Source organism: Pseudorca crassidens, chromosome 4 (assembly GCF_039906515.1).
Source record: "Pseudorca crassidens isolate mPseCra1 chromosome 4, mPseCra1.hap1, whole genome shotgun sequence".
Lineage (NCBI taxonomy): Eukaryota > Metazoa > Chordata > Mammalia > Artiodactyla > Delphinidae > Pseudorca > Pseudorca crassidens.
The window spans coordinates 109,975,723-109,998,285 of record NC_090299.1 but is presented as its reverse complement, the minus strand read 5'-3'; the positions used below and the strand labels follow the sequence as shown (position 1 = coordinate 109,998,285).

The 22,563-nt window shown below is 40.7% G+C and overlaps 2 protein-coding genes across 4 annotated transcripts in view; one reads left to right on the top strand and one right to left on the bottom strand.

Moving 5' to 3' along the window:
- MRPL1 (mitochondrial ribosomal protein L1) overlaps positions 1–10,973 on the bottom strand; it is a 93,198-nt gene extending 82,225 nt beyond the window's left edge. Inside the window, exon 1 of the mRNA XM_067736339.1 lies at positions 10,721–10,973. The gene's annotated coding sequence lies outside the window, so the exon portion shown is untranslated. The remainder of the gene's footprint in view (positions 1–10,720) is intronic.
- Positions 10,974–11,240: 267 nt separating this feature from the next.
- Positions 11,241–22,563, top strand: part of CNOT6L (CCR4-NOT transcription complex subunit 6 like) — a 119,458-nt gene continuing 108,135 nt past the window's right edge. Inside the window, exon 1 of one of the 3 annotated variants that reach the window (XM_067736336.1) lies at positions 11,241–11,778. Coding sequence is in view for 2 of the 3 variants with exons in the window: in XM_067736335.1 (XP_067592436.1) it covers positions 12,064–12,068 (5 nt within the window). In the remaining variant the exon portion in view is untranslated. Of the gene's footprint in view, positions 11,779–11,921; positions 12,140–22,563 lie in introns of those variants that run through there. The other 2 variants (XM_067736335.1, XM_067736334.1) reach the window with 2 other exon arrangements.

Sequence of the window (22,563 nt, the reverse complement as noted above, 5' to 3'; positions counted from 1 at the left end):
AGAGCATTATTCCTTTAACTGATGATTATTTTAAAGGTCAGCTGGTGCAAGTTCATTGAATTTGTTTTGTGTAGGTATATCAGCAGTTAAAAAAAACCCAGTGTTTGACATTTCAAGAGTTATTTTAGATTACATGTTTTAAATTTCAAACTGCAAATTATTTAATGAGTGGAATATCTGTTGAAAAATTTTAACATCTAGTTTATTGGCCCTGCCATACAGTTTGCTTCTGGGCCACAGTTTACTGCACAAGATGGTTTATGAAAACCAATCTTAATAACATACCAAGTAAAACTTAATCGTGAAGGTAAGTCTACCATCAAAATAAAAACAAAACAAAACACTCAGATAATGGGTTCTAAAACCAACTTAAGGCTTAACTAACATAGAAAGTCCTTAAGGGCAAAAACAATACAGAAGTCTATATTTTACCAAATAGTTATTAGGTCTCTACAGGCAAAATGTCATTGAGCTAGATTTCTGGGGGAGACAACTGTAATCACTCTAGTCCAGGGTCCAGATTCATTGTCATTTCTTGTGAGTCAACCAGGTAGTATGTGTCTCCCGATGGGAGGTAACAAGACACACTGAATGTACCTGTGCTGTAGTCGAGCCAAAAATGTTTAATTTCGATCCAATAAACTTTTGGATGTAACATTTGGTTTACAAAAAACACAGGGGATAGTGGAACAAACTCAATGAGAACACAAGGAAGCTTTAGACAAACCAGAACAATTGTCCTGGCTCCTTCAACAAGTCAGGGTCATAAAAAATTGACAGTGTTAAATAAGGAGAGAACTTAGCCATATTAACAAGATGCGAAGGGCTGCTGGGATCTAAAGAGCAGCTCCGCACGTTCTTTCTCACATCAGATGGAGAAGACTGTATTTCTAGCTCCGAGATGTTAGCTGGACATCTGGGCAGAGCTTCCTCAGTGCCTCTCATCGTGAGGACGTGGACTGCCATCCTCTCTCTGTCCCACCTGTCCCTGCCTGTCCACCATTCTCTATCTTGCTGATCCAGCTTCTCACGTGCCGCAGGGTAAGTCAGCCAACTGGCCATTTTCATTTCTGTGGGAAAGAATCCCTGACTTGGGCCTCAGCCCAAATAGTGTAGCTAGTTCAACAGTCTCTGTAGCACAGTATGGGACATATATTTAGAGGCTATATGATAAATGTCCTTCGTTGACAGGGAAAAATCCCCCCAAAATGTCCTTGGTTTCTGAAAGAAATACAAAAATGCTTCACAGAATTCCCCGGCTGCCCAGTGGTTAAGACTCCCTGCTTTCATTGCAGAGGGCACCCTGTTCGATCCCAAGATCCCACAAGCCTTGGAGTGCAGTCAAAAAAAAAAAAAGCTTCAAATGGAATGTTTAGAGAACACGAAATATCAATTCTTAACAATCCTTCAGGGAAATTATGGTACCATGCATGCTTTCAGAGTAATGTGGCAGACAGTGAAATCTTGATAAACGTACACTGTCTTCCCACTTCTTGGTTTCTTTAGGCACTTCTACTTCTCTATTGAATGGGCTGATATTTTAATTTAAAAGTACACAATAAAAATACCAACGAAAATAAATCCAAAGGTTGAACATCTTTATTCTTTTGGAAATTTGAAATTTCATGGAAATTTCTCATCTGAAAAATCATCCCTATGGCAACTGACCATAACTTTATCAACAGATTCACATAACAGTGTAAAGCCTGAGTTGATGTCATATAATCATTCTCGGATTTCAATCCCTAACTCATGCTTGCCACACAGAACTGCAGGTTGCCCTGAAAAACAAGAACAAGGAAAACAGAAAAGCATGTCCTCCTCAGTGCTTTTAGCCAGAGAACACGGTGACATTTGGTATTTTTGGTAAAGCAGTTATGTGGGTCAACCCAGGCATTAGCATGTAATCTTCTTCCATCCACCAAAAGGGTTGGTCAGGTAAAAACATTAATTTATCAGGCAATTGTAAATCCTGTGCTATTAAAGGAAGGAAGGAAGGAGGAAGAAAAAAGTAAGGTAGGTGGGTAGGTTGGTTCTGGGGAACTGCTTAGGGTGTGCTGTCAGCAAGCAAGTCATTTTAGCTGATAATAAAGAAATTCATCGCAGGAAGAGAGCCAAAAGAGACATACTTTTAAAAACCATGTATTTGTCTTATTATAATAACATAATTACAAGACTTAATATATAGCATTTTTTGTTATTTTTATTTCTCATAATATTTTCACTTGGCTATCTTCATCTTCAAGTTGTTTAGGGTATGTAATATCCTGTTTTTGTTCCCCTGTTTTTGATAGACAAAGAAGCTGTGAAATGAAAATCCTGGCAAATTGCCAAAGGTAGTAAAACTATGTAATGACAGAATTGGAAGCAGAACACATCATGCCTGCCTCCCAACCCAGTGCAAACAGACATGTGTATTTCTACAAGTTTTCAGGCTATGGTTACCTAGAGATTATTTGTGAAGAGATTTATGAATTAAACACATGCTTTAAGTATTTTCAACTTGTGGTTATGTCTTTTAATTATGTCAGTGTTTTGTTTTTATGTTTTTTTTTCTTTTTTTACTTTAGATAAAATCTTATGAAAGAAAGCACAGTAGTTGCTCCTTGAAAATACCTTTGAAAAATTCAGTGTTAACACAAGTCAGCACAAACCTGTATACTATATTTATTAATTTCGTCAAGAAATATTGTCTACTCTTGTCAAGATTAACATTTACTATTTTACTTGTTTTCATGCCAACCCTGCAAGTACATATTATACTTATGTTTCAGATGAAGTTGAGCAATTTGCCTGGAATCATATAGTAAATGGCAGAGCCAGAATTTGTACCCAGAATGGTATTACTCCAAAAGCTGCAAGACTTCTACTACACCAAGTTAACATGCCAGAGTCTCCTCTCTCAAAGTGCTGTGGGTGTTCAGATGGGGAGGAAGGTATATCTGGTTGGGCGAGGGTAGAGGTGGAGAGGGATCCAGAAGGCTTTATGAATGAAGGAGCATTGGAGCTGGTGCTTGAAAGAAGTGATTCTTTTGATCGTGTGCAAATGAAAGGTTGAGAAGTGTAGGCCAAGAACAATGTGAACAAAGATATAGAGTGGGAAAGTCAGAGCGTATGTAGAGAACAAGTTTGGATGGAACCTAAAGTGAGTGAAGTGTAAATGTGCTAAATTTGGAAAGGTGTTTGAGGTTATAAAGATCCTTGAAAAAAAGGTAGTAGAGAGTCTTTACTACCAGTGGCTTACAAATATGGGTATGAATATAAAACAGAGTCCTAAAATTTCAATGGTATCTGGGTTAGGAGAATGACCCTCTTAAGAGGAGTTTTTTGTTTGTTTGGTTTGCAAAGAGTAATGGCGTCCTTCTACTTGACGACTGAGAATTTAAATATAGATCGTGTTTACTGACCTTTGAGAGAGAGAGAGAGAGAGATTAATTATTGGTTTCTAAAAACAGAGCATGAAAGTTTTGGTGAAAGTATCTTGCTTTAATTTAGATAAACATAATTAGAAGTTTGCTAGAGTTAAAACTAGTTATGAAACTCAATACAATGCTTTAACTCTATTTCTTTGCACTCATCCACAATCCAGTCAATGTTGAGGTGATGGATTGTATATATGCTGTACCTATACTGAGGCTGCCCAGTAGTTTATTTCTGGTGTCAGTGTGTTTAACTAAAACACTATTTCCCAGCTTCCCTTTCAGCTATTTGTGTCCTCTCATTAAGTTTTGGCCAATGAAGTCGAACCAAATATTTTTTGGGTGGGCCTTCCAGGACAATGCTTAGGAGTGGGGATAATTTTTGCCCTGCCAGGAAAATGGATAGGATAGTTGGGATCCCAACGGCCATAATCTCTCTGATAGAAAGAAGCACCCATGCTAGCAGATGAATTAGAAAAAGTTCCTCCTCTGCATAGATGCACCACTCACTTCTTGGTTGGGTGCCTTTGCAGTAAACAAACTGCACAACCATATCAGGTGGCCCTGGCAGCCATATTGGACGATTAGGCAGGAAAGAAAGGCATGTTCTAAAGACAGCAAAGCCAAAGAGAGAAGGAGATGGGTTCCTGCTGACAATGGATGTGCCATATCAGCCCTGAATTGACTATTTCCAGACTTCTTTTATGTGAGAGAAAAATGAAATTTATTTTGTTTGTGACTATTATTTCTGATTTCTTTTACTAGCAGCTAATTGCTAGTAAATTAAGACACATGGTATGATTTGAGAAGTGCTACTATTAATTAATGAATTAAACAAATGTTCCTTGAGCATTATATGTCAGACACTCTGTGATGCTGTGATGTACTAGGGGTAAAGACAGAGCTTGCAGTCTAGGACGTGAACGACAGATGTGTACTTACATGGATAATTGCAGTACACTGTGATAGTGTTGTTCAGTTTGCATATTGCATAAAACATCTGGCCAAGAGTCGAGTGGGGGCTGTGCTCTGACAGACTGCATTCACCCAGAGGGGGGAGGTTTTCTAGTTGACCTCCACAAATGGGATGCTTTTTTTAAAAGATTACAATTCAACCAATAATAATGCCTTATTGTCGTTTAGTTCAGTGATTTCCAATTTTATTTTAACAGTAGTTAGCCTTCTTTGAAAGAACTTTCATGCAGAAACGCCATGTATTCGTTCAGATGTTTTGGTTGTAGAGGTCTAACTCAAATTAGTTTAGATGTAGAAGAGAATTTACTACTTAATTTAATCACATTTATTGTAATAGAGGTGAGCATAGTGTGCTAAGGAAGTACACACTGGGGCTTTTAGAGAAGGCTTGACAAAGGAAGGGATGCTTGAGCTAAATCATGAAGGGTGATTTCAAGAGGAGGACAAAATAGGAAAGAGCACACCACACTGAGGAAATATCATGTGCAAAGATACCTAAGAGAGGGCTTCCCTGGTGGCACAGTGGTTGGGAGTCCACCTGCCAATGCAGGGGACACAGGTTTGAGCCCTGGTCTGGGAAGATCCCACATGCCCAGAGCAGCTAGGCCTGTGCACCACAACTACTGAGCCTGCGCTCTAGAGCCCCGTAAGCCACAACTACTGAGCGTGCGTGCTGCAACTACTGAAGCCTGCGTGCCTAGAGCCCGTGCTCTGCAACAAGAGAAGCCACTGCAATGAGGAGCCCACGGACCGCAACGAAGAGTAGCCCCTGCTCGCTGCAACTAGAGAAAGCCTGCGTGCAGCAACAAAGATGCAATGCAGCCAAAAATAAATAAATAAAATTAATTAATTAAAAAAAAGATACATAAGAGAGCATGTCCTGTTTCAGAAATGGCAATAGTTCACTAAAGGCCAGGGGTGAGAGAGATGGTCAAGTGGCTGCAGATGGTGATGGTAAGTGAGAGGCACATCATTAAGGGACCGATATGCTTGTGAAATTAGGTTTTAGTTTATCAATTACAGGAAGTCACTGAAAGATTTTGAAGAGCAGAGTCACATGAATAGCATATATTCTTGGAGGATGCTGGGATTATACTTAGTAGGGGTACATTAATAGACAAAATGCAAAAGCTCAGGTAAGAGATGACAGGCTAACTTAAGACATTAGCAGTGCATTGGGATGGAGGGACTAGAGTAATGAAAATATTTAGTAGGTCCATTGGTAGATCATGGGGAGGATGGGAAGAAAAGTTAAGGATGCTTTCTAGGATTCTGCATTGGGTGACTATGTACATGATTACAGGGCCATTAGCATGGTGGTACCATTTTTAATGAGAGAGGGTCACACAAGGCCAGGAAAAGATTTTGGAGGAAAGACAATGAGCTCAGTTTTAGACATACTAATCTTGACATATGAAGACTGCCCAAATGGAAGTACCTAGGAGGAAATTGACAATATAGATATGAATGTGTGGCAAGAACCCTAAGTTGGAGATGTAGATCTGGGAGTTACAAGCATAAAGATGGTAGTTAAAACCTGGAAATATGACTATCTAAGACTTCAAGAGTGTGCTTGGCTCCAATAAGAAAAATATACGGAAGTCTCAAAGAGGAAAACGGGTCTATTATGGCCTCATCTTATGCCACCAACTATCTTCTCACTAAGCAGTGTCTGAAATTGCCATTGTTGTGATTTATACTTTTAAGTTACAGTTGTATCTCTGAGTAACTGCCTCTTAAAAATACCACTGGGGAGAATTAGACTAAGATGACAGGGTAGTATAATGAAGAGAACTGAACTAGATATCTAGAAATATCACCCAATGACTTGCCATTGACTGCCTGGGTGATATTCAGCAAGTCACTTTGCTTTAGGTTCCTCATGTGGAAGATGAGGAAGTAAGACCAGGTGACCTTCAACGCTTGAAGACTACAATTCAAACAATAATACTGTCCTGTTGTAGTTCAGTAATTTTCAGACTTATTTAGCAGCAGTTAGCCTTCTTTGAAAGACCTTTCATGCAGAAACACAACGTATTAGTCAGGATGTTTGGTTGCAGAGGTCTAACTCAAGTTACTTATCTGAAGAGAATTTACTAGTTAATTTAACTACACTATGTGCAGTTGGACCCCAAGGACGACTGGAACCGGACACTGGTGCACCACCAGGACTCACTCTCTACACTTCTCATCTCTGTGTGATGGATTCACTCTACACAAGGCAGAATGTAGCTGCTGGCTACTCTCAAGGCTTCCTTTTTCTTTCCTTCTTTCTTGCCTCAGACTACCACTATGGTGAACTAGCCCTTCTTCCCTTAGTTCTATCTGAAAACATTCTGGGGAAGAAGTCTGCTTGCTTTTGCTTGAGTCATATGTCCACCCTGTAGTCAAGAAGTTGGGGGACTCTCTTGAGCTGCAACTGCCACTAGACTCACCTGTTTATAGTACAGAAAGGAATAGTTTCCCCAAAGAAAAGGAGTATGGTTCATGGAACCATGAAAATGAAAAAAGGAAAATTCTAATGCAGTCAATTTAGATGGTCAATATGTAAAACAGAGGCTTTCTAGTTGAGATCCACCTATCTGGTCCTCTCTGTGTACCCTAGATGGCTTCTGAAGCATAACTCTGAAGGCCCCATGAAGATCACTGGAGTACAACATTAAAATAATTGATTTTATTATTGGCTAGTATGCCAGGTGCCTCCAAATCCTTGAAAAATTGTAGCGCTAGATATTTATTTGTGGTGGTGGTACTTACCTTCTAGAACATTTTTGGAATGTAGGGAAGTACTGGAAAGAATGGTGCTGATGTAGATGGGGTTGGAGTGGAGATTCTGAATGTTCTCAAGGGACTGGAGACTGGGAGTGTAGAAAGAACAGAGAGGAGGACACCAAAATGAACTTTGCCTACTTTGTCATTTTATCTAGGATAAGCATATCATATGGCACACTATTAAAAATGGTGGAAAATGTTTATCTTTGGCCAAGAGAGTGGAATTGTCCTTGGTGTCATCCACAGTCATTCTAGAGAAAGGAACAAATGGGACGTTGATGGAAACAGAGAGTTGATGGACCGGAAGAGGGGTGGAGGCAATGAGTAAAGGCACCTTTCTAGGATGAATATACCCATGGTATATTGGTACCTCAAAAAATATTAGAAATGGGGATAGAGGGGCAGAGAGGAAGAGGAATAAGATGAGTAAAGATGGGAAGTTGGAGAGGAATGTAGTTCAGTAAAAGGTAGAATATGTCATTGGAATATAGTTTGGAGACCCTGTCAGGAGGTCTGGGAAGTAAAAATTCAAGATCATATTGATTAATACCTATTTAAAAGTTGTACTAATGAATATCAGGTAAATTACACTTAATTATTATTATTATTACTTTTTGCGGTACGTGGGCCTCTCACTGTTGTGGCCTCTCCCGTTGTGGAGCACAGGCTCCGGACGCGCAGGCTCAGCGGCCATGGCTCACGGGCCCAGGCGCTCTGCGGTATGTGGGATCCTCCCGGACCGGGGCACGAACTCGTGTCCCCTGCATTGGCAGGTGGACTCTCAACCACTGCGCCACCAGAGAAGCCCTTAATTATTTTATTAATTATACATTACTAAATAATTTAAATGTAACACTTTTTTTGAAAAGCTTTGTAGCTATTAGTATAAAAGTGTGTACTAAAATCAGTAAAATCAAATTTGTTTCTCTATAAAATAGTAATAAAGTTCTTAAATTACAAAATTTAAATCTTTGCCTTTTGAGCAAGCTGCTCAACAGAATTTCAGAAAACAGACAAAGGAACATAGTTACAAGGGATCTTGTAAGTCTAGCTACCTGTGCTACCAACAGAAAAAACATGGAGAGATCAGATTTACTCAGATAAAATATTAATTGCTAATTTGAAAAAGACGCAGGTGGTCACTAGAACATCAAGTACTTTTTTTTTTTTTGAGAAGTAATGAAACAATTCTGTAATGATGCAAATAAACATAAGTGTTTTCAGAACAAGTTGTACCTACACAGTGCTGCTATTAAACCATTTTGTTCAAAAAGACCTTACGTAACCCAGAAGTTTTTACTTGGATAAATCGCTTCTTTAAAGAGATATTTTCTTATTGAGTTATTTTATTTAAAAAATTTTTTTCAGTATATGCCTTTCTCTTTCAGTTCCCTAAAAATGCAATGTTCAAAATCAGCTCTTTACTTTTTTTCTATACTTTCTCTTTCATAGAATTGTTTTCTTTTTTACTCTTAATTTAAACATTGCAATATCTGTCAAACATGAAAAAGTCCCATGAAATAAGCTATCAAAATCAAGTTACTATTCTGTTGCAAACTTTGATCTACTATAAAACTACTTTTTAAAAACTACTTAAGTGCTACTCTTTTGTTGTTGGAATGTCTTTGAATTGGAGTCTTATGAGGGAGTTTAAAAAATATCAGCAAAGACTTAATTTCTCAGCATTTGTACAGGGCCAACTATTTAAAAATTATTATTTCTTTAACGTCAATCTCCTTGCAAATGAGAAAAATAACAAGCTATTTTTTGATGATACGGTTATACTCATTAATATATGAAAATATTCCTTTCCTGTTTTTAGTGAGTCAATCTATTTTCTATGGTGTAAAGAGAACCCAGAGAGTAGAGATTATTTAAACTTAACCTGCATTCAACTGACCTTTTTATAATAAAATCCACTATTCTTAACTCTGAATGTCACAATTATAATTATTCAATGGATTGTGACGCATTTAGTACTTAAAATTTAAAGGCCAACAATGAACATGGCCTATATAAACATGAGCTTCAGGACCAGCAAACCGCACCATTCATTTGTGCTTCTTTAACATCCACAGAGGCTCTCTCCTCCTTCCTCACCCCAGTCACTACAGCTACTCGGCCTGTGAGATTGGCAGGTATCACGTGGCTCAAGTGAAATTGCTAGTGCCATCAGCTTTATCCTCCTGGGCATCATTGTGACTATTAATTTTGTTACCTTTCATACTTTCGTTTCTGGTTTGTTCTCTGAGAATTTCCTGTTTATGGGTCTGTTTCCCCTACAACGGCTGTGAGCTACTTAAGAATAGGGACTACATATGCTTATTTTTGTGTCTCTGATGCTAAATACAATGTCTGGAATATAATACACCCTCCAGAGATGTTTGTTTATGGTATATGGATGAATAGCTAGGAATCTATATACTTACAGGTATTTGAAGAAGCTTAAATGTGTGAGGATATCCCATCATCTGATTTATATATTTCAGGTGTTTATTTTCCTCTTTTCTTCAACATTTGGTAGTATTTCTCCGTGGGGCAAGTGTTTCTGCGCCAAGGAGAAATGCCGTGGCAAGATGCCACTGGGGCAGGTTTCCTATTCTGGGCTCCTGCAGTGACTTGTTTGGCTTTGTTGCTTACAAAGCCAAAGGTGATTATTCATTATATGTGAGCCTAGAATCAAGATAGTTAGGAATAAGTGGGACTTCTTCTAGGATTATGGCCATTTTCAGATCCATTGCAGAAGCTGGTAAGGGGGTGATATTGCTAGGGAGGGAAATGGAAACTTAACGGAGGGGGGGGGCGGGGAAACAAAGTAGCCTGTGGTCTTCCATGTCTTGAGGGGCTTCTCCAATTACTCACTCACACTTCCGGGTGACAAAGATGAAAATGATGCAACTGTTCTTCTGGTGGACTCTTTCAATAACTTATCCGTTCTAGCTAAATGATGATTTGCATTTTTACCGCAACTTTCCCCCCCAAGAGATGAAGCCCTTTCACGTTCAATAATAGGGCCTAAGATTAACTGCAACCAACACCACGTGCTTGGTGTGCTAAACAACACCCCTGTGGGGAGGGGGGGGAAATCCTGAACACTGCTAATATACCCTTGACCAACACTGGTAAGTACGCAAGCCCGGGGCATGCGTTGGGAAAGAGATTATGCAAAACTGCAACAGCAGTATTCTGCCTCTAGAGCTGGTATAATTTGTTTTTGGACTGCTCGTGGTAAAAGCCGAAGCTGACCCACGAAAACAAAATTAAACCCCATAAACTTCAGATGTCAAGGCCACATTCGCCAAGTAAACATTACTATTCCTAGTTTACATTTTGCCGTTTTCATTCTGTAACTGGCACGGCCAAACAAATGTACTTCTACCGTGAGAGGGGAGTCTCAGAAAATAAACAGGACGGGATTATCGTAGAGCGTCACAGGTTCTTTTATGTACCCCTCGCTATGTAACTTACAGGCGTTATACGCTAAAAAAAAAAAATTAAACCACTGAAGGTGTCAGGAAACATTTTCTTCCTTCAGGTCACTTCGTTCACCTCACCTGGCGTCCCATTCGCCACTCAGACCAGCGCTGGGCTTCGCGGTCAGGCCGCCTCCGGCGAGTGGGCAGTAAACAGCGCCAAGTCCGGGCACGAACACCGGGGGAGGCGGGATCACCAGTGTCTTCCCGCCACCCCCATAGCTTTGCGGCTGTGGCTTTTTGATAACCTACCAGCCTCTCCGGCTCTGCTCGTCACTCAAGCCAAGAAAAGCGAGTAAGGAAACAGCAAGGGTAAAGGAGAAAATGGGTAAGAGAGCTGGCAGCCGCGCGCGCACGCGCACCACGACCCAACGCGGCGCCCCGGAGGTGGGGCCAAGGCGCGGCGCTGGAGCTCCGCCTTCTCCCCCTCACCCCACCCCTCCGCGCCTGGGAGTGACTGACTCTCGCCAGCCCCTCCACGTCAATCAACCCTCCTCCTTCTCGCACTCTCTGCACCTTCTTATTAATCTCAATACCGATAGCGCGCGGACGCCTCTCCCCCGGCCCTCGGGGGTGTGAACGTGTGTGAGCGAGAGCGGAGGCACCAAAAGCTGGCGTCTCTGTGCAGCAGCCTCGGCTCCAGCAGCAGCAGGCGCAGCAGCAACCCCCGCAGCGGCGGCAGCCCCGGCGCCAGGAGGCCAAGGCCAAGGCCAGGCTCTGTGCGGCTCTCCGAGTAATAGCCGCGGCTCCGGCGGCTGCGGGGGCGCAGCTTCCTCCAGCAGGGCCCTTCGCGTCGGCGGCCGCGGCCGCGGGGCCTCTCCTGCGCGCCCAGGGTCACCGTCCCCGAAGCCCGGCGGCGCGGCCCCCTCCCAGCCCCCCATCCGTCTCCTCGCTCCCCTCAGCCGTCCTCCTCGCCGCCGCCTCTGCCGTTTCTCGGCGGCCCGGCCCGGCCTGCCCGCCCCGCGTCCCCTCCGGCCGGTGCCTCTTCCCCCGGCGGGCTGCCTGCATGTCTTTGCTGCCCTCAGCCCCGCCGCCACCGCCGCCGCCGCCTCCCCCGCCGCCGCAGCACCAGCACCAGCAGCAGCCGCCCCGCCGCCGCCGCCGTCGCCGCCGCCCGGACCCCGGCGCGCTGAATGCAGGTGAGGAGGGGGCGCAGGCCCTCGGCGACCCCAGGCCCGGGCGCCCTGCGCGCCCGCCCGCGAGTCGGGATCCGGGCCCTGCCCGCCGCCGCCGCGGATTCCCTTCGGGGCGGGCGGTAGCGAGGCCCGCCAGTGGGTGTTTGTGTTTGCGTCTGCGGCCGCGGCTCCGGAGGGGAAGCATCTGTGGGGGCCTGGCGCGCGCGCGCGCGCGCGTGTTTGTGTGTGTGTGTTTCCCCTGCCGCGGGGAAATGGCTGCTGTTGCTCCTTCTGGGCCAGAGGAAGAGAATGAGGTAGAGTGTTTTTGTGCCTCCGAGTAGGATCGAGAGTGTTGGGAAGAGGAGCGCGTCCCCGGGGAAATGAGGTGGGAGAAGGACAGATGTGCCTGGGGGTGTGCGAGTTGGGACTTCGGCGGCCGGGGAGGCGGCCTGAGGACCCACAGCGAGTGGGTGTGTGTCGGGTGCGGGGATGACCCGCGTCTCTGTCTGAAGCGGCGAAGGTTCCGGGGTGTGCGTGCGTGTGTGTGTTTGGGGGGGGGTGGTCCGCGCCCAGGGCCCGGGACTCTGGGGGCGGGTTCCGTGTGTTTGGGACCCCCGAGTGGCGTGTCCCTCCCCCTTTGTGGCCGAGGCTCAGGAGCCTCGCAGGTGAGAGCTGCTCCGCGGGGTCCGGAGAGGGTGAGTGTGTGTTCCGCACACACACAGCAGCGGGGCCCGGGAGCTGTGGGTCGGGGCCGCGCCGCCGTTCCCGGGGCCGCGGCAGGAAGCGCGCCGGCCTGCAGCGCGGCCTAACCGCCTCGGCGTCCGCCCGCCCGCCTGCCTGCCTCTCACCAGCCTCCCCGGACGCCTCCCGGGGCGCCGGGCCCGCGCGGGCCCAGGGCGCTGCCTAGGGCCTGGGCAGGTGAGGGTCGGAGGCGGGACGCACCGATCGCCGTCGCCTTGGCCGCCCCCACGTCTCCTGAGGAGAGGCGAAGGCATATTTCGGCGTTCCGACCCGCAAGCTCTACCCTCTGGCCGGCGGTGGGACCCGAGAGAAAGTGAATCAAAGCAGTAAATCTCGAGAAGACGCGGTGTCGAGATCCCTTCTTTTCATCCTTTCCTTAAGGCTGTGTGGAGGGACTGAGTACATATTTTCAGCTCTTTTTTCGTTGCAAATACTTTTTCGTTGATAATACTTAAGCATTTTTTTTTAAGATAAAATTTTTCTCGGAGGGGCGGGGGAAGAAATGGAAGCTGGCTTCCCTGCCCTATGGTGTTGGTAGGATTGGATGGATTTCGTGCATTTGAAATTGTTTTATCCTGCCTCCTAGGGGGAAAGGGGTGTACACGCCGAGCTGAGGAGGTCGGTGAGGAAGAGGAAGTTACTGGAGCTGTCATCCTCCTTAGCACAGCCGACTCTTCAGCTTAGGCTGTTTAGATGCATTGTGTTCAGGGAGTTTAGCTGAGCCTTTTGTACACATGGGAAGCACAGTACTATATTTTAGGAGATACTACCTTATTGCCTCTAGTTATCTTAGTTGTCAGTCAAGATAGTCACGTATAAACAAGTTTTCCCTCACAGTATCCGAAACCTAGATCAGGCAGCCCGTATGGTCTACTCCAAGTGTGTGCTCTTCGAAGGCTATTTTGAGAGTAGTTTAAGCAGAACGCAACTGTAGAGGTAAATCTGCTGTCAGTAGGCATACAGTGCATTTCAGAACCAAATATAAATGGTATTTGAATGATTATTTGCTCTTTACTTTATCTACTCCACCCTCTATTTGCGTCTAGTTAGCTCATCTAGCTAAAACCCTATGGATGAAGTCGTCATACAGATTCCATCCTTGCAGGCCATGCTCTGTGTAATGGTCAGAGATTGCTCCTTTCTGAACCTGGTCTCACAAAGAAATGTTTCCTGCTGTTCACTGGGAAGTGAGCAGAAGAGCAGGAGGGGTGGAGAGCTGTTTTCTATGAACACTACTGGAAAAACAACACATGTTGTTCAGTGGAAAAAGGACTTGTTTTAGGGACCTCAAAACTCTGGCTATGCCACTTTTCTTGGCTGTTTTACCTTAGGCAAGGTACCTAATGTCTGTAAGTCTGTTTTCTCATAGGTAACAAGGGGATAAGACGTTTATAGTAAGGTTGTCCTGAGGATAAATTGAAAAAACATATGTTTGGCACATAATAGCTGCTTAGTTAAATACTAGTTCTTCCTCTTGCAGCCCTGACTGTAGGCATTGAAAAACATGTATAAGTACAAATACTTACTGGATTACTGAGAGAAATATTATGTCACCTTAAGTTAAAAATCAAGACAACAGAACATTTGAGTCCTTTGATATGCATAAAGTATATATAAACAATGTTAAATGTATTTTAGAAGTCCTTTTTCCTTGAACTGACTGTCATTAAAATAGCCTAGTGTACCAGTTTATGGAGACTATCTAGTCATACTTGATTTGTTTTCATATTTTCGAATAGGCCATCTTTCAGTTTCATTACTGTTTTTGTGAGTTCTTGCTATGTAGCCCTGGAAAAAATTGTTTAAGCTATATATAGCACATATATGTTCCAATATAATCAAACATCAAAAAGGATCAAGGACCTAGAGTTTATTTATATAGATCCACAAGCTATAAGGGCCACAGAATTGCTATGTAATTGTTTTAGTTCATGTTGACTGATTCTGGAGAAAACAAAACAAAAACTTTTGGAATATTTTCCTGAGTGGAAGCAAAAATCTTCTATCAACTTTCAGTAATTTTCCATTTTTATTATTCTGTGTGGAGTGGTAAGTGGGCTGTTCATTTAATTTTAATTGTATTGTGCTGGAAAAAATAATGGTATGGAGTTTAAGGTAAAGACAACAGAAAGGTTAAATAAAGCATTTTTTCTTTTTCTCTTTTTTTTTTTTTTTGGTGACGGCAGGGTGAAGATGATGTGGGAGGAGTTTCATTGGTTTAAGTTTGTAATGTCTCTGTTTACTAACACCAGGTTTCCTTAGGCCTTATATCATTATTATTTATATCAGCAATGTTAAGCTTAAAAAAAAAAACCTAGTAAAGCACTAAAATTTCAACACATTTTTGAAGTATTTTTGTGAAGGATAGGCGGGAGAACTTTATTAGAATGCAAAATGTCATGGTTTTGTTAAAGTGTATCTGTTATGGGTGTATGTGCATTTACAGTGAACAGAATTATCTGCCATATGGTTATATTGAAAGGAAGAATTCTTAATTTAAAAACTATGTGATAATTTTTAATACTTTAAAAACAATAAAATGGAAGTGAATTTTGCCCTTAACTAGGTATTTGATAATTTTCATTAGACATTATGAATTATGGTATTTTAAAACACTTTGTAATTTTTTTTAAATTGGGAGAATTGAGGAGGACATTTTTCTGTAATAATCATGAAAACAGGTGGTACTGAAATAATATGTTAAGATATGTGAAGAGTGAAATTTATTACTAACAGTGGACTCTTCTTGCTATCATTTTAAAGTAATTACAGTAAAATCAAGGTGGAAAATTGTTTAGGTTTTAAAATTTAATGTTACTTAAGTGGCCTTTTAAACAGTCTTTCCAAAATATCCCTTATAAATGTCTTTAATTAGGGGGAATTGAAATACTTAAGGTTTATGCATGTTTTACTTTGGGTAATGCTAATTAGGGTAATAAATATACCCCAGAATTTCAGTGGCTTAACACATGTAAGTTTGTATTTTGCTCACATAACAGTCCAGTGCAGGTGCTCCTTGTTAGCAGGCTTGTGGCTTACCTCCATGTGGTAATTGAGGAACCCAGACGCCTTACATCTTATGTCTCCACCATTCCCTGGAGCCTTGGAGCCCTGCCTGTTACCCACAGGACATTTCTTAAGAACCCCCAAAGACAAACATCTGCCCACATTTCATTGGTGATAATTTGTCACAGAGCCTTATTTGAATGCAAGGGGGATGGGAATGTAGTCCCTGGGTGGTGGACAACTTGGGGCATTTCATGATGTTATTTTAGATGGTAGCATATATTTGTGAAATTATGTCTGAAAGGTAAATTATAATACTAAAAATTGCTTTCCATCTTCAAAGCGTAAAATTGTGTGAAGGGGTGGGGAGTAGTGGGAAGAGAAGGGAAGGAATAAGAGCCACAGGAGGAGAAGAAGGACATTTCTTCCAAGGTAGGTTTGAATGACAAGTAAACGTCAGCAGCTATTTAAAGATACAGATTTTACAAAGACCATTACAATTGGATTTTATAACCTTTAGTGGGTCTCTCCTTTGCCATCCAGTTATTGCTTGCCGTTGTGGTCTACTGGGTTCTGGCTGTTTGAGTTATTTCTCTTTGTACTTTGAAATCAGTTGACTTTGAATTTCAGTTTCTGAGGTATAGTTTCATGGGAAACATATTTTTAAATTTTCTTTTTTCTGTTGGGATAGAGCATTACTATTATTATTGTTTTAAAATATCATTTAGATGGACCTTACTGTGTTCTAGTGTTTTCTGTTGCTGTTTTTTGTAATTCTAAAGTCATTATAATTAATATTTGTGAGGCTTAACCCAGAAAGAACAATAAAATCATCAAGTAAACAACAAAGGCTCAATTATTAACTTGTGTTCATGTTTCATAATGAAAATACTACAACTTTCTTTGACCACCTGCACTAATACTGAACCATAATACATTAATTTTATTTCTGGACTTTAATTTTAATTGAATTGCAGCTTACTCTTTTACTGCGTAGGATTATTGTAAAGTGAAACCTCAGTTCTGGGTATACTTTTATTTGTCTTTATTCTAAACAGTTTGGTTAGGAATCTGGGGAGTTTTATATGTGTCTGTATTCTCCAAAAGAAAGATTTTTGAGTAGTCTGGCTAACTTCTCCATGTTAAGTATTTCTAATGTTTTGCATTTTGAGCCTCTTCTGTACCCATTATTATACTTCGTTCTAAAAAGAAAGTAGAAGAGACCCTTGTGAAGCTTATAGCTTATGAATAAGGTAAATAAAGCATATAATTTAGTTGTTTCAAAACAATAAATGAACAAGTGCGAGTCACTACAATATAAACTGTTTGCAGACATTCTGTGAGGGAGTAACGTAAAATGGAATGGTGAGTGGGCCAGAGACTACTCAAAGTTGAGAGATTTGTTTTGGTAACAGCTTTTTTGAGATATAATTCACTTATAGAAGTAGCCCATTTAAAAAATATCTCAGTAGTGTTTAGTATATTCACATTTGTGCAGCCTTCACCAAAATTTATAGAACATTTTAGTCACCTGAAATATAAATCCTGTATTCTTTTGAGTTATCACTCATTCTCCCATACCCCTAATTCTAGGCAATCACTGATGTACTTGTATTTCCATATGAATTTTAGGGTTAGCTTATCAATTTCTGCAAAGAAGCCAGCGAGAATTTTGATAGGAATTGTGTTAAGTCTGTAGATAATTTGGGGAGCGTCACCATCTTGACAGTATTAAATGAGTCTTCCTATTTATGAACGTGGGATCTTCCCATATATTTAGATTTTTAATTTCTTTTGACAGTGTTTTGTAGTCTTCAAAGTTTTACACTTTTTTTGTTGCATTTTCTCTTAAATATTTTATTCTTTTAGATGCTGTTGTAAATAGAACTGTTTTCTTAATTTCATTTTTGGGCTGCTCATTGCAAGTATGAAAAAATACAACTGACTTTCATGTATTGATGTTGTATTCTGCAACCTTGCTGAACTTGTTTATTAGTTCTAATAGTTTTTTAAATGAATTCCATCTGCTTTTCTGTATAACAAGGATCATGTCACCTGTAAATAAGTATAGTTTTTCTTCTTTTCCAATCTGGATGCATTTTATTTCATTTTCTTGCCTAATTGCCCTGGCTAAACATTGTTGAAAAGAAGTGTCAAGAGCAGATATTCTTGTCTTATTCCTGATCTTGGGGGGGAAAGCATTCAGTCTTCCACTATTTGATATTAGCTAATGGGGTTTTCATAGATGCTGTTTATCAGGTTGAGGAAGTTTCCTTCTGTTCCTAGTTTGTTGAGTGTTTTTATCATGAAGGGGTGTTAAGGTTGAGTTTTGAGGGAAATATGAAATATGAGTTAGAAAAGTGAAGATGCTAAGTCCAGTGATACATGGCAGATAATGATGCTTAACTTGTTTGGGAAAGAGGGGCTAGCTTTCCCCCCCTCTTTTTCCCTCTCCCTTCTTTTCTCTCTTCCCTACCCCTTTCATGATCTCTCATTGTCTTCCCATTAATCCCTATACACATTTGGAGGGCCGTTAATCCTTTACTGAAGATTTTCTGAATAATTTGGGTTTTTTGATCAGTGGAGAATATTGTTTCTTTTGAAAAACATTAATTAAAAACAGTGTGGAGAGTTTTTTTTTTTTTTTTAGTTTGATAGCTAGGTTGGAGCAGGACACAGGAAGCAGAGAGAAACTAAATCATAAATGAAGTACTAAACATAGAGTTAAAAAGAAGGGAACAAACCTTTGTGATAAAAAATGTATGGTTAATGAAGAATTCCATGTTTACTTTGAACCTGGCTGTCACCTGACCTTTTTCCCAAAACATTTCAGCATCAATGGTTTCACTTTTGTAACTTTTCTGCATAGTTTTCTAAAAAGTTTAATAGATTTCTTAGGAAATTTTGCTCTGCAAGGTAAGGTTATGATGCACTTGATGTGGTGATTATCCTTCATTTACTTTTTGAAATTTTAATTACACAATTGCATGCAGCTGCGTTCTGATTAGGTAATTTAAAAAAAATTAATCATTTATTTTTGGTAGAGTTGGGTCTTTGTTGCTGTGTGTGGGCTTTCTCTAGTTGCGGCGAGTAGGGGCTACTCTTCGTTGCAGTGCACGGGCTTATCATTGCGATGGCTTCTCTTGTTGGGGAGCATGGGCTCTAGGTGTGCGGGCTTCAGTAGTTGTGGCTCACGGGCTCTAGAGTGCAGGCTCAGTAGTTGTGGCGCACAGGCTTAGTTGCTCCGTGGCATGTGGGAAATTCCGGGACCGGGGCTCGAACCCGTGTCCCCTGCATCGGCAGGCGGATTCTTAACCACTGCGCCACCAGGGAAGCCCCATGATTAGGTAATGTTAAAAAAAATATATTTCTGGGCTTCCTTGGTGGCGCAGTGGTTGACAGCCCGCCTGCCGATGCAGGGGACACGGGTTCGAGCCCCGGTCCCGGAAGATCCCACATGCCACGGAGCAGCTGGGCCTGTGAGCCATGGCCGCTGAGCCTGTGCGTCCGGAGCCTGTGCTCCGCAACGGGAGAGGCCACAGCAGTGAGAGGCCCGCGTACCGCAAAAAAAAAAAAAAAAAAAAAAATTTCTGTGTTTCATGTTATGTCTCAGAAATCAAATAACTTTGGGTTTAGCCAAGAATCTTTCTGTTCACAAGGCAAAAATTGATAAGTAGTAACAGAATTTTTGTTTTGTATCCTCTTTTGTAGCAGGATTATTACTTTTCATTAATTTTTTTCAGTCTACTTTAAAATCTCATTATAGGTAAAAATTTTCTAATTTTTTGAAGAAATAAGTAGTTCACTTTGCTGTGTGAGAGACTCATCATTCATGCTGAATGGACAGACGCCTGGTAATTGTGGTCTTTTATATTGTTTTCCTTTATTAACAGTAGAAATTGGTGACACAAAATAGAAGTTACGACACTTTATCTTTCTTAATAGTCATCTTTTGCAGAGAGAACCTCTCTCTGTAATCTCATAGTTTAGAATCTTTTTATTTTTCTCTCCCCAAATTACTTAGATTCCCTAAATGAGTAAAATAGTTCAGTTATATAATACCAGTTACAAATACTGATAAGAGAATAGAACTAGATTTAGGATATACCAACCTTAATGTCTTTCTATACACAGACTTTGCTGGGATCTTTACATGTATATCCATAGCTCTTTGATCATAATGTTTATATTTAAACAAAACCAAAAAACTGACAAGGTATGTTCTGCTATAGGTTCATATGTAGTGCAATCTGCTGCAAAATCTACATATAAATTCATGAAATAATATATTGTGAATTATGTACAGGATGATAACCTTGAAATAATAAGAATTTGAATCACCAAAAGTATATCTAACCTATTAATGAATATTTATTAAGCTTCTACTGGCTATAAACTGTTAAATTCAGGGTTCTGGGGAATAAAAAGTTCAGAATATAGTCTTTTATACCAGGAAGTGGAACTAATATTTATCAGACTACTGAGTACTAAGGACTGTGAAAGTCATCACCTTCCCTTTTAAATATGTAATCAAAATTAGTGTTCAGAAAAGTCCTGTGAATTAGACAGTATGATTCTCATTCTCTAGCTGGTTAAGAATGTGAGTCTTTGATCCTTCACTTTCTAGCTCTTGGGAAACTCATTTAACTTCTCCATGCTTCAGTTTCCTCATCTGTAATAAGGAGATAGTAATTAATAATCCTTATCCTACAGGGTTGTTGGGAGGGTTAAATGAAGTAATGCCTGTAAAGTGCTTAAAACAGTATGCGGCACGTCTGAAGTAAAAAAGCAAAACAAAACTAAAAAATGCAATATATGTTAGCTGTACTGTTTCTTATTGTTAGGAGCCATATGAGTTAAATAACAAATCTTAAATATTGATAAAACTAATATTTAAAACGATCTGTTTGACTCCAAAATATTTACTCTTATACAACTTACACTTATAGGGGATTTAAGCCTGGATAAATAGCAAGCAAGTGAAGGCAGAATATGCTAAGTGACAAAGAACATTAAGTGCTGTACCGTATAGCAGAGTACATATGGGGTTGTAGCCTACAGCGATAAAGAGAGGAGGTGGAAGTTGATCTCACCTTTATAGTTAGGAGGAAAGGAAAAGTTAATGGATTACTGCAGCATTCTCCTTGCTTGTTTCCCAACATCCATTATTGCTGCTTTAACTTCTGTTTCTTTGTAGGCATTGTCACCAGAGAAATCCTTTTAAAATTCTTTCAATATTGCTGAAATTCCCTACTTAAAATCCTTAATAATGTTACTGTTTTTTGGTTGCCTATTATGAGCTTAAGGGTAGGAGTTGGTAAGATTTTTATGTAAAGGGCCGTATAGTAAATGTTTTGGCCTTGTGGGTCATGGAAGATTTCTGTTCTATATTGTTGTTGTTGTTGTTTGTTAAATAAACAATCCTTTAAAAATGTAAAACCATTCATTGCTGGCAAACCAAGCTATAGTTTGCTGACCCTTGTGCTAGGAGATTTACATGAATTAACTTCTTGTTAGAATCCTGGCAAAGTTGATATTATTAATTCCTATTTTATAGTTGAGGAAACTGAAGGTTAGAGAGGCAAATTTGATGAAAGTCACATAGCAAGTAAATGACACAAGAGATTGAATTCAGATTTAGGTCATGGGAATTCCTCAACTTGTATACTTCCCAGTGTATCCTGCTGCTGCTTATTGCTTTTAGAATAAAATGGCGCTTTCATGGCGTTGTATGTAAGGTCCATCATGTTACTGGCCTCTTGTACCTTTCCAGTTTTATCATTTATTACTCCTCCTCCTTCAAACATATTCTCTAGCCTAGCCAACTGAGTGACTTAGATATAGCCTAGTTTGTGCTTTATACATGCCTACAATACCTTATACTCTACGACCTCACTGACTTTCTTAATAACTCACCTTAGATGCTCCCTACTCCAGGAAACCTTGCCTCACACTTCCAGTCTTTGCTTTATGCTTTTTCTCTGCGCTCCCCTAGCATCCTGTGCATTCCCCTTTTATGACATTTACCAGACTGTATTTTGTTTACCTGGTTTATGTCTCTGCTTTCTCGTTAGACTGAGATTTTTAAGGGCAGAGATATACTAAATGTTTAGTATATTTTAGGGGCTTAGTAACTGTTTATTAAATGAATGAATGAATCAAATGGTATTGCAGATGGTAGAAATTACATCAGCAGATACGTAGTAGCAGAAAGGTATGAGTCCAAATCAATAGAATTAGAAATGAAAAAGGAGAAATAAAAACTGACACTGCAGAAATACAAAGGATCATGAGAGATTACTACAGACAACTATATGCCAATAAAATGGACAACCTGGAAGAAATGGACAAATTCTTAGAAAAGCACAACCTTCCGAGACTGAACCAGGAAGAAATAGAAAATATAAACCAATCACAAGCACTGAAATTGAGACTGTGATTAAAACTCTTCCAACAAACAAAAGCTCAGGACCAGATGGCTTCACAGGCAAATTCTATCAAACTTTTAGAGAAGAGCTAACACCTATCCTTCTCAAACTCTTCCAAAATATAGTAGACGGAGGAACACTCCTCAACTCATTCTACGAGGCCACCATCACCCTGATACCAAAACCAGACAAAGATGTCACAAAGAAAGAAAACTACAGGCCAATATCACTAATGAACATAGATGCAAAAATCCTCAACAAAATACTAGCAAACAGAATCCAACAGCACATTAAAAGGATCATACACCATGATCAAGTGGGATTTATTCCAGGAATGCAAGAATTCTTCAATATACGCAAATCAATCAACGTGATACACCATATTAACAAATTGAAGGAGAAAAACCATATGATCATCTCAATAGGTACAGAAAAATCTTTTGACAAACTTCAACATCCATTTATGATAAAAATCCTCCAGAAAGTAGGCATAAAGGGAACTTTCCTCAACATAATGAAGGCCATATATGACAAACCCACAGCCGCCATGGTTCTCGGTGGTGAAAAACTGAAACCATTTCCTCTAAGATCAAGAACAAGATAAGGTTCTCCACTCTCACCACTATTATTCAAC